Here is a 12724-nt window from a genome sequence, read left to right on the forward strand (position 1 = left end):
CAGCGCTGAGCCATATTCCTCATTTGTTTTAAGCAAGAATATGGCAAGATCAACACAACCAAGTAAAGAAACACTATAATTGTTCTTTAAACAAAAGCTGAAAAATGGGCAGTAAAACCTGGCGCTCCCACCCAGGTGTATGCACCACTGCTGCAACAAGCGGCAAGGGATTCCCCAATAAATAAAAATTGCAATGTGCGCTGTGGTCCCACCTCTATAACTCGGAAAATAAAGCTGAGCATACTGGTTATTAAATGTCCCACTTACTAGCTTGGTCGTCTGGAGTTCAAATTGTTTAAAAAGTGAGTGAATGAATCCCTGCTGCAGAGTATCTCAACACTCACTGACAATCCTGCTGTGAGTTGGTATCCGTGCAAAAGGTCCAGCATGGATAGGGCGATTGGTACAAAACGTATCCAATTCTCGATTTGGAAGACTTTCAGTATAGCTTGGAAAGCTGTCTGTGGAACTTAAAATTTAATCCTGTAACTCCAAATATCTGAGCGACGCTCTCGCCGGAATCGCCCTACCAAACTGAAAGTAGCTGAGCAAAGCACTGCGTGATTCGTGACGTCACCAAACTTCCGAAGTTACAAAGAACAAAATGAAACCAGTGATTCTGCGTGTTACGAAAGTATCGTCCTTCCTCAGGAAAGTTTAGGATAGATTGCAGGGGTGTGAGAGCATTAGAAAAGAGGCCACAGAGTAGCAGGCTGCAGTAGTTAAGACGAGAGACAATGAGGGCATGCGCTAGTGTTTTGGCCGATTTTTGATTAAGGAATGTATGGATCAGGAAAATATTTTTGAGTTGTAGTCGGCAGAAGGTGGAAAGGGCTTGGATATGTGGTTTGAAGGAGAGAGCCGAATCAAGGCAGCGAGCTTGTGGGACTAGGTAGAGTGAGCAGCCGTTAACTTTGATGGATAGGTCTGTTGGGGGTGGTGGTGACTGAGATGGGAGAAAGATGATGAATTCTGCTTTTTCCATGTTGAGTTTTAGAATCTGAGCAGAGAAAAAGGATGAAATAGAGGACAGACATCGTGGATTCTGGATAGTAAGGAGGTGATATCCGGTCTAGAGAGGTAGATCTGTGTCTCATCAGCATAGAGATGATATTGAAAGCCGTGGGAGTCTGAGCTGTCTCAGGCCAAAGGTGTAAATAAAGAAGAGCGGGGGTCCTAGAATTGACCCTTGGGGGACACTGACACATGGGGGGCGAGATGAGGAGGTGGTGTGTGAATGGGAGATGCTGAACGTCAGGTCTGTTAGGTATGATGAGATCCAAGATAGGGCCAAGTCTGTGATGCCAACAAGAGATGAGCAAATCTGCAGTAAGAGGGAATGGTACACTGTGTTGAAGGAAGAGCACAGGTCCAGGAGGAGGAGGACAGAATAGTGTTGCTTTGCTTTGGCGGCTAGTAGGTAATTAGTGACTTTAGTAAAGGCAGTTTTTGTTGAATGATGTGGTCGGAAGCCAGATTGTAACCAGTTGAAAGGCGGGCAGCAGGAGGAGAGGTGGGATGACACTTCAAGATGAACATTCTGTTCCAGAATAACCCATTATTACTTTAACACCTGAATGTCCTTATAGCTGTAATATTGCTAGACTCTTGAAGGTATCCTCAAGTATAGTCACGAAAGTCATGAATCGCTGTGTTGAAACTGGTGAGGACAACAGCAGGTAAAAAAGACCAAGAATTACCTTTGTTGCATAAAATAAGTTCATCAGAGTTATCGACCTCAGACATGGCGAATTGACATCTCCCCCGATAAGAGTCCTCATAAATGATACATAGACATCAAGCAGCAAACACATCTCAACGTGAACTGTCCAGAAGAGACTGCAAGAAGCAGGTCAAATTGCTGCAAAGATGCCATTGCTGAGAACCACAAAATAAGACAAAACGTGTTTGGTCTAAGTAAAAAAAGAACTGGACATTAGATAAATGGAAATCTGTGCTTTGGTCTAATGAGTTAAATTGGAGATTTTTTTTTGTTACCAACTGCAATGTCTTTGTGAGTCGAAGAAAAGGTGAGGGGATGGTTTCTATATGTGTGGTGCCCATCATGAAGCATGGATGGTGAGGTGTGAGGGTGCTTTACTGGTGACACTGTTGTAAATTATTCCAAATTCAATGCAGACTTGTCCAACGTGGTTATCACTTAATTTTGCAACAAAATACCATTCCATCTGATTTACACTTATTTGAACCATCATTTTGTGCTGCAAAAGGACCATGACCTGTCCAAGCTATGAAGGGCTATGTGACCAAGATGGAGTGCTGCATCGGAGGACATGTCCTCCACAATCACCCGACCTCAACCCAATTGAGATGGTTTGGGATGAGTTGGACCACATGGTGAAGGCAAAGCAGCCAAGTGCTCAGCTCCTCTAGGAACTCCTTCATGACTGTTGTTAAATAATTCCAGGTGATGACCTGATGAAGATGCTTAAGAGAATGTTTAATAAAAACAAAATATATGGGGGTATGAGCTTTCCCAATATCTCAGCATATTACTATGCAAACATCATAAAACAAAGCATATACTGGTTATCTCAAGAGGAACCTCTGTCATGGATGAACTTTGAATCTGCATTAAACAATAACAAACCCCTATGAGATTTATTCAAACATATACTAAACAAATACCCTAAGGCCGGGATCACACATGGGAAAAACACATCCGTGTCTCGCATGTGAAAACCAAGCTGTGGTGCCGGCACTTGGGAGTGGAGCGTGCGGCTCCATGTGTTGCTATGCAGCCGCATGCTCCGCACTGGAGTGCCGGCGCCACAGCTTGGTTTTCACATGCAAGACACGGACGTGTTTCTCGCATATTTCTCACATGTGTGATCCCGGCCTAATACAAATTCTTATCCCATTTTCTCCACAATCTTACATGCATGGAATAATTTCCTCCAGAAAAAAAACAAATTTTTCAGAAGCAACTATAAACCTTTTGAGTAACATTAACCACAAAATCTTCGGGAGCTACAAATACATATGCAGCTGGTTCAACGAAGATAATGAGCTGATTTAAAACTCAATAAATAAACTTTACCAACCAGAAAAGTGGGAAAACGCTCTATCCTATACATACGCCTCAAACCTCTCAATGACACTCCAAGAAACCTACTTTAAACTCATTTTCCAGATGGTACTATACTCCCTGCCAGGCTATCCCACATAAACTCAGACTTCAACCCTATGTGCTGGAGGAATTGCGGCCAGTACGGCAGCCTCCTTCATGTTTTCTGGAATTGCCCTAAGTTACAACCCCTATGGGCCCAAACCTCCACCTCATTAACAAATTAACCGAATACAATGTCAACCTCTCCCCACAGATGGCACTCTCGTCACTAGACCTGGAAGCCTTCAACCCCACTCTCAGGTCCATTATTATTCACATCCTCCTGGTTGTCAAGAATGCCATAGCATTCCACTGGAAGAATCCTGACCTATCCAAATTCTCAGATTTAATTGAGAAAATTTCACTTCATAGGTCATACGAATACAAATACACATGCTTGGGGGAAAAACAGCAGCATGAAATTTCTGAAATCTCGTTGATGTTGCTCATACTGTAAAACCTAGCGTATTTTGTTTCTAAATATGCTTTGTAAAAACCACTGCTATTATGCCACATGTGAACATACCCTGATAGTTTAATGGAGTCCATAACTTTTTCTTAACTGAACTATCATCACATAATGAGAACCTGTTTTATGTTGCAGATTTAATTGTTGTTGTAGCTTCGGTCATAGTCCTTTGTGTAGGATCCAATGGGCAGGTTTTTGCAACATCAGCGATAAGGTAAAATTTTGTATGTGTCTTATCTTTAAAATAAAGTGAATTTCTATCTGCAGTTTTTTTTAATGGGGTGGTTACATTTATTATCACCATTACTCTCAAAAGTATCCAGAGCATACAGTCTTAGTAGAGCATGTTACCCATGAGAAGGAACTGAATAGTTGAGCGAAGTATGTTCGGAATCGGAGGCCGAATCTGAATTTGCCATATTGGTACCCTATTTGTGCCAAATTTATGTTTGATGTTCGGTTCTGAACATATTCGTTCATTTCTACTCCCATTGACTCCAGCGATGTCTGGCGAATATTGCAGAACCAATATTAGTCGCCGGTCGTATTCGGAACCAAATTTTGAAAACTTCGCTCAACTCTAGAACTCATTAGGTTGATATATTGTGTGGTGGGAAAATGTTCAGTGTAGTTTGTAATTTCTTTTTCAGCTAAAATTTGAGTATTGTGGTCTTAGGAGTCCAGCGGGCGGTTCTAATCATTGAATGATATCTGTGTGCACATTAAAGTATGGCTGCCAGTTGCTCATAAGACAGCCTTCTGGACTTGTAAGGTGGAAATGAGAAGGATGTAAAGTGACCTTGTCACGTTGCTTTTCCCTTATAAAATGTCCCCATTACCATATAACCATGTAACCTGTATCCCCCAACATGGTACTGTAATGTGTGCCCCAGAATATCACTATAAAAAATCCAAACCATTTAAATCCTGTGGCGATTGCTGTTTTGTATTTTGGGGCCTCCAGTCAAGTGGGAGGAGCTGAACTTGAGATCAGTTAGGCGTTAAAGCCTGTGATCACACCCACTACGGGTTTTTTTTTTTCCTATCTCAACTCATGAACAAAACTGAAATCAGTGGTAAAATATACTGAACAACAGTATATTCCTGTGTATTGGGGCTCAGGCACAGTGCAGAGCCATGCGCACAGATACCATGGGGATCCCTGTGAGATTGAGTTTTGGGCACTCTATGTGCTACCAGGTGTTGCCTCCATACCGTTGAGCAGGGCCGGCTCCAGGTTTTTGAGGGCCCTGGGAGAAAGTCTCAGTGGGCCCCCCCCCCCCCCCTTTAACACATACAACGATTCATGATGCACAGGTACAGCAGAGAAATATAGGTATAGTACAATGCCAGATTTCACATCTTACATAATAGCTATTGTAAATTCTACAGTACCATACAGCAGAGAGGCTTTATATAAGTCAACCTCTTATATGCCAAATTTTTGTGGCCTTCTCCCTCTTCCTCAGTTACTAGTAGGCATTTTATTGTTAGCTGAACTTGCTGCAAAGATAAAACTGCATACATTGATTATGAAAAAGTTTTAATGGAAAACTTTTTAAAGTAAACATTTGAAAGTATTAAAGTAGAACATTTGTAAAAGTGCAAAATGGGTAGCATATAGCACAGCCACATAGTATATAACACAGCCCATGTAGTATATAGCACAGCCACATAGCATATAACACAGCCCACGTAGTATATAACACAGCCCACGTAGTATAGAGCACAGCCATGTAGTGTATAGCAGAGCCACATAGCATGTAGCACAGCCCACGTAGTATATAGCACAGCCCACGTAGTATATAGCACAGCCATGTAATATATAACACAGCCCATGTAGTATATAGCACAGCCACATAGCATATAACACAGCCCATGTAGTATATAACACAGCCCACGTAGTATATAACACAGCCCACGTAGTATAGAACACAGCCATGTAGTGTATAGCAGAGCCACATAGCATGTAACACAGCCCACGTAGTATATAGCACAGCCCACGTAGTATATAGCACAGCCACGTAGCATATAACACAGCTCCCGTAGCATATAGTACAGCCACGTAGCATATAACACAGCCCATGTAGTATATAGCACAGCCACGTAGTCCACTGCCTACATTAAATATGAAATTTTTTAAATGGAAAACTTCTTAAACATTTGAAAGTATTAACGTAGAACATTTGTAAAAGTGCAAAATGGGTAGTATATAGCACAGCCCACGTAGTATACAGCACAGCCCATGTAGTATATAGCACAGCCACGTAGCATATAACACAGCCCACGTAGAATATAGAACAGCCCACATAGTATATAGCACAGCCACGTAGTATATAACAGCCCACGTAGCATATAGCACAGCTCACATAGTATATATAGCACAGCCATGTAGTATATAGCACAGCCCACATCCCCCCCGAGAATGGCCCCATAGTTCAGTGCTCACTGTTATAGTAAAAAAAAACAAAAAAAAAACCACACACTCTCCTCACCTCTCCTCGTGCCCGCGCCGCGCTCTTCCCTGCTCCTGTCTCAGTGGCTGCACTGCCTGGCACACAGTGAGTGCGCGATCATGTCATCGCGCACCCGCAGTGTCAGAGGCAGAGCGGGGAATGATGGGAAAAGAGCGTCAGCTGTCGTTCTCTCCTCCATCATTGCTTTGAACTGTACCAGCAGACGTCTGTATAGTCCAATGTGGCGGCGGGGGGAGTCGGCGAGCTCGTTCTATTGTTTTTGGGTTGTTGTCAGATCACTGTATGTGCTCTGATTACTGGCACACTGTGTTACTGGATTGCCTTCATAACAGTCAGTGCACCGTACCGTGAATGGGCGCCCCATCTCGCCAGGGCCCCGGCACTTGCCCGGGTGTGCCTGGTGCTGATGCCGGCCCTGCCGTTGAGGTACCATCTCCATAATAAGAACAACCATGTAATATGGGAGAACGTATCCTGTTTCCTATAAATCGAATATATGAATTCCATCTGACATTAGAGGCTTACAGAGATGTATTATAAAGCCATAAACCAATGGATGCCATGTTATGAACCTTGACGCACAGAGCTTGTACAGAACGATAAAGTGGTGTTCTCAAGTTTAATCCTTGGGATAGGGGATAACTTTCTGATCACTGGGGGTCTGACTGCTGTGGCCCCCACCAATCCTGAAAATCCCCGGATGAATGCAGTGGAGGTCTATCATGCGCAGTACTCTTACTCAGAGTGCCGGAGATGGCCAACCACAGAGCTTGGCTGATCATGGGGGCTACTATTAGAATCAATGTCTAGGGAATGCGCATGATTGACCTCCACGCCATTCAGCTGGGAGTCTTCACAGTTTCTTGAGATCGGTGGGGGCCACAAAGATAGGACTCGCCAACAGACGGAACGTTATGCCCTATCCTTTGGATAGAAGATGCCTTTTACATTGGAGAACACCCCTTTAACATGTATGTAAGACCTAATTCATTGTCCTATGTAGATCTCAATTGTGTTCCTTTTTCCTACAGAGGAATCCGATTTCTGCAGATATTGCGAATGTTACATGTAGACCGACAAGGAGGCACGTGGAGATTACTTGGATCAGTGGTTTTCATACACAGACAGGTATGGTGCATCAGATCTGGAGACATAGTAAATTCTGCATTAATGGCAGCATATTTACTAGATACGTATATTTTGACTTTAAGATAAATCCTATTTTTGTTAGATGTCTGTCCACTAATTTGTGTTCTTTCCTGAAGGAACTGATAACCACTCTGTACATTGGATTCCTTGGCTTGATTTTCTCCTCGTATTTTGTGTACCTGGCTGAAAAAGATGCAGTTGATGGGTCTGGGGATTACCAGTTTGGCAGCTACGCTGACGCTCTGTGGTGGGGAGTGGTGAGTAAGATCATATCGAATACCTTGTAAATTGAGTGACAGTATATGTTTAGTGACTGTGAAAAATTGCCTTCGAACCAATGTACTACAAAATGGTTGTCTGAGAAGGAATAGTCCTGGTGGCATTTAAGACCAACTAAATCTCTGTCTAAAATGGTGTCCATTGTTTCATAATTATTTGCTTATTTAGGGAAGTTTCACTTGCTGCAGTTTTTTTTACATGTTTCACATCCATGTGTTGGCTTAGTGGGAATCTGTCAGCAAGTTTCTGCTATGTAATCTGAAAGCGGCATGATGTAGGAGCTGAGAGCTTGATTCCAGTGATGTGCCACTTACTGGGCTGTGTTGTTGTTTAAATATAATGCACCGTATTTTATCAGGAAAATATCACTGCAGGACTAGCTACCTGGTGCCACCTAGTCCTCACCTCTGTGTAACCCTGCCTCCACCATGGATTGGCAGCTTTCTGCCCATGCACAGTGCACATAGAAAGCTTTCAATCCATGGTATGGGCAGGGTAATAGAGGGCTGACCATTTTGAGCACTGCTGTATCTGCCATAGAGAACACAGTGATTGTATCTAAATGACAGCATGCAGACCAGCAAGTGGCACACCTCCTGGAATTGGAGTATATCCCCAGTGTCCTGCTGCTGTCAGATTGCATAGCAAAAATCCTGGTCACTGATTTCCTTTAAAGTCAGTTGTTAATGTTTTTATGTGCGTGTGTTTTTAAAAAAAAAAAAAAAAAAAAATATATATATATATATATATTAGTTCAAAACACCCCCCTTTTGCCCCATTCAAAATAAAACAATATAAAAAAAGCCAATTATACACATACCGGTATTTGGTATCGCCGCGTTCAGGATCACCTAATCTATCAATGTAAAAAAAGAATTAATCTGATCCGTGAACGGCGTAATGGGAAACAAATTAAAAACGCCAGAATTGCATTTTTTTGGTCTCTGCTACATTGCAATAAAATGCCATAACGGGCAATTAAAAGATTGTATCTACACCAAATTGGTATCAATAAAAACATCAGCTCGGTGAGCAAAAAATAAGCCCTCACCCAGCACCAGATCACGAAAAATGGAGACGCTACAGGTCTCAGAAAATAGCGCCATGTATTTATTAATTAACCAGAGTTTGGATTTTTTTTCACCAATTACAGTAAATAAAAAAGAACATAGACCTGTTTGGTGTCTATGAACTCATAATTATTATTATTTATTTATATAGCACCATTGATTCCATGGTGCTGTACATGAGAAGGGGTTACAAACAAATTACAGATATCACTTACAGTAAACAAACTAACAATGACAGACTGATACAGAGGGGTGAGGACCCTGCCCTTGCGGGCTTACATTCTACAGGATGGTGGGGAAAGGAGACAGTAGGTCGAGGGTTGCAGGAGCTCCGATGGTGTTGAGGAGGCCGTGTGGTCATTACAGGCTGTAAGCTTTCTTGAAGAGATGGGTTTTCAGGTTTCTTTTGAAGGATCCAAATGTGGTGGGGCACAGAATTCCAGAGAATGGGGGATATTCGGGAGAAGTCTTGGAGGTGATTGGGTGAGCAGCGAATAAGCGTGGAGGAGAGAAGGAGGTCTTGGGAGGACCGGAGATTACGTGAGGGAAGATATTGAGAGATTAGTTTGGAAATATACGGAGGAGAAAGGTTATGGATGGCTTTGTAGGTCAGTGTTAGTAGTTTAAACTGGATACACTGGGAAATTGGGAGCCAGTGAAGGGATTTGCAAAGAGGGGAAGCAGTAGTGTAGCGAGGAGAGAGATTAATTAGTCAGGCAGCAGAGTTAAGGAAGGACTGGAGGGGTGCGAGAGTGTTAGCAGGGAGGTCACAAAGGAGGATGTTGCAGTAGTCGAGGTGGGAGATGATTAGGGCATGCGTAAGCATTTTGGTAGAGTGAGGGTTGAGGAAAGGACGGATTCTGGAAATATTTTTGAGCTGGATGCGACAGGACGTGGTGAGAGCTTGGATGTGTGGTTTAAAGGACAGGGCAGAGTCCAGGGTTACTCCGAGGCAGTGGATTACCTGGACCGGGGAAAGTGTGAATTTATTGACCTGGTAATGACCTGGTGAATCATAATGGCAGGTCAGTTTTGGCATTTAGTGAACATGGTAAAAATACAACAACCCAAAAACACTGTGGAATTGCACTTTTTTTGCAATTTCACCACACTTGGAATTTTTTTCCTGTTTTTCCAGTAAACGATATGTTAAAACCAATGGTGTAGTTCAAAAGTACAACTTGTCCCGTGAAAAAACGAGCCCTCACATGGTCATTATGACCGAAAAATAAAAATTATTTATTGTTCTGTGAAGAAGGGGAGCACAAAACAAAAACCTAAAATGGCCCAGGGCTTAAGGGGTTAAAGGGAACAAGGGATGTGTGTTGCCCAAACCACAGGAGCGTGAATCAGAGCCTGGTGCTCAACTGCAGCTAGGTATAACACTTCAAAGTTTCAAAGAAAATACACTTTGGAGATCTGTCCGAGGACCATAGGCAGAGACCAGACCAGTCGGCCTTCAGCATGGTGATTGACAACTCTCTCGCTATGGGTGAGACCTGCAGTCACCTGAGGGCTATTCCACCTGTGATCCAAATTATCTAAGAATATGAGATTACAGGTGTTAAACTGTCTAAAATGACAGTACGTGATCGATGCGTTTTATTGCCTTAGGGCAGTTTCTATAGAATACGAACGACTGACAATAAAATCACTGACCGAATAACATTGTTTCTTTCAAGCGTTGGGATAGGGCGGGCAGAAAATGATTAATTTGTTCTTGACATTTTTGCAGTGAATACAAGAGAAATGGGCATCGCAAAGTTAGGTATACTTGGTGTCCAGTGGTTAGTACAGGCCAAATGTGATTCAATGAAGAGCAACCAATGACAGGAACATGGTCCAGTAAGGAAATGAAGGCCATCCTGGAGTCAGGACACGCGGCCTCACAGTCTGCTGCACATAGGAGTGATTAGCCGCAGACCAGTCCGTGTGCCCAGGCTGACCATTGTCTACTTGCAACAATGCCCACAATAGGCAAATGAGCATCACTGCAAGATGACGAATCAATGGCAGGAGGTGATCTGGTTGGGTGTGTGGGCATTGCTTACCAGGCCACCATGATGCATTATAGAAAGAGGACAAGCCAGAGAAAGCAACATGACGTCTCGGGTAAACTTCTGCTGGGAAGCCATACATCTTGACATCTGCAGTGAGATCAGGAGAGCAAAGATCGTCCATTATAAAACACACTGGTAAAACCTCCTATCACGTAAAATAACCCTGTCTCCAGAGATTATCTCCAGGCACCGTTCCCGCATAGTATTGAGCAGCTCATTTACATATAAGAAAAATGTGGATTTCCCTGCAATAAGACATTGAATCGCAGATATCGAGGTGTCATTTTAATCCACTTCCTATTACCTAAATGCCTATATAGACCGTCTTGGAGGGACAGTTCTACTGACAAATTCCCTTTAATTGTTGTTATTTTTTTTCCCATAAATTAATAAACCTTGCAATATATCTTATTAGAGATATCTTCTTTCCCAACATTCTCCATTGACTACGAGGTAGTCTTTCCTTGTGGGGAGTGATATGCCTGATATGCCAGTGTAAGGAGATTTCTAGGCAATGCGGCAGGTTAGATTCAAGTCTTCTTTCTTTCTGAAGAGACAGTTTGCAGTTCACATATAAAATGTGTCTTCAGTGACTACAGATTTCCCCATTGATGAGACAGGAGAGGACCGTTGGTGCTCATAACCTTGCAGTACAATGTTTATCTGCCTCTAGCACCTTCCTCCTCTTCATATCATTTTTAAAAGCACCAACGATCATCTCAGATCTCCGTAATGGGAGAATTTGTCTTCACTGAATGCAGATTTTACCTATGAATTACGAATGAAAGATCAGTCCCGGAGAAAGAATCAGATTTAATTGAAAAGATAGAAGACAAAGTTTCTTATTGTCACGTGTTCTATTGATTTCTGAATAGCTCTGCAGTACGCTGTCACCTTGCATTGTACTGTCCGTTTGGTGGAACCAATAGGCGTCTTCTAATAACCCACCCTCTCTTTAGGTTACTGTTACAACTATTGGTTATGGAGACAAAGTTCCCCAGACGTGGATTGGGAAAACCATAGCATCCTGCTTCTCGGTGTTCGCCATCTCGTTCTTCGCATTGCCAGCGGTATGAGATCCTTGTTCTTCATGCAGATATCAAGAAAGTACAAAGAAGATTGAGGTCATTTAGGAATTTGCTGAATTCTTTGTATGCTTTCGTACAATAACTGTACTGTGGGTTTTGTAGCATTGTAGAGACTAGCGGGGCCCAAACTTTATTTTACTTTGACAGCTACTTTACCTCGGTTGTGTGTATATAGACTCGCCATTCCCCTCCGAGCCCCTTTCCCCCTAGTCCTGTGTAAACTCATACTCTGTCGTCTTTCAGTATACATATACTCCTTTGCCTTGGCGGTGTATTGGGTATAGCAGCATCTGATGCCGTGGTCCCTCACTGTGTGCTGCTGACCCACACATGGGACATCAGAGTCACCTATATCTATAGGAACCCCCGATGGAAACCGTACAGCTGCTCGATAAAGAAATAACTGGATTAATGATCACTTTTATGTTTCTTTCTTCAGGGTATTTTAGGCTCAGGTTTTGCCTTAAAAGTGCAACAAAAGCAGAGACAGAAGCATTTTAATCGTCAAATTCCAGCAGCCGCAACTCTCATCCAGGTAGCCGATCTAACGAGGGTTGACAAGTGTGAATGCAGGAGATCAGCAGATAAGGCGCCAATATTGCATCCAGTAATTATATATGCTTTAGGGCATAAAGTTTTGAGATGATATCCTAAACATAATCCACTGTGTTCTTCAGGCAAAATGCAAAAACATTTCTTAGGAACTTGTCATTTACAGAAACGCTATCTACCTGCAGATTTAGGGGATACCGTATTTTTCGATTTGTAAGATGCACTTTTTTCGCCCAAACTTGAGATGTTAATGACATTGGAGTCTTTTGTTTCCAGACAGCATGGAGGTGTTATGCAGCTGAAAATCCGGATTCGGTAACATGGAAAATGTACATCCGAAAGGCTCCACGTAGTCACCAAGTTGTGTCTCCTAGCCCAAAACCAAAGAAAACTACAATGGTAAAGAATGGTCTTCCCAATCACTGTACTGACTGATAAAAACTGTTTTTT

At 42.6% G+C, this 12724-nt stretch overlaps 1 protein-coding gene across 3 annotated transcripts in view; it reads left to right on the forward strand.

Annotated features, from left to right (window-relative positions):
- The window catches only part of KCNQ1 (potassium voltage-gated channel subfamily Q member 1), a 155855-nt gene that overhangs the window by 116317 nt on the left and 26814 nt on the right, over positions 1-12724 (forward strand). For all 3 annotated transcript variants that reach the window (XM_069740281.1, XM_069740283.1, XM_069740282.1), the window contains exons 5-10: positions 3735-3813; positions 7108-7204; positions 7342-7482; positions 11594-11704; positions 12162-12257; positions 12551-12673. In XM_069740281.1, coding sequence (XP_069596382.1) covers positions 3735-3813; positions 7108-7204; positions 7342-7482; positions 11594-11704; positions 12162-12257; positions 12551-12673 — 647 coding nt within the window. The remainder of the gene's footprint in view (positions 1-3734; positions 3814-7107; positions 7205-7341; positions 7483-11593; positions 11705-12161; positions 12258-12550; positions 12674-12724) is intronic.

This window comes from Ranitomeya imitator, chromosome 9 (genome assembly GCF_032444005.1).
Source record: "Ranitomeya imitator isolate aRanImi1 chromosome 9, aRanImi1.pri, whole genome shotgun sequence".
In the NCBI taxonomy this organism is placed as follows: domain Eukaryota; kingdom Metazoa; phylum Chordata; class Amphibia; order Anura; family Dendrobatidae; genus Ranitomeya; species Ranitomeya imitator.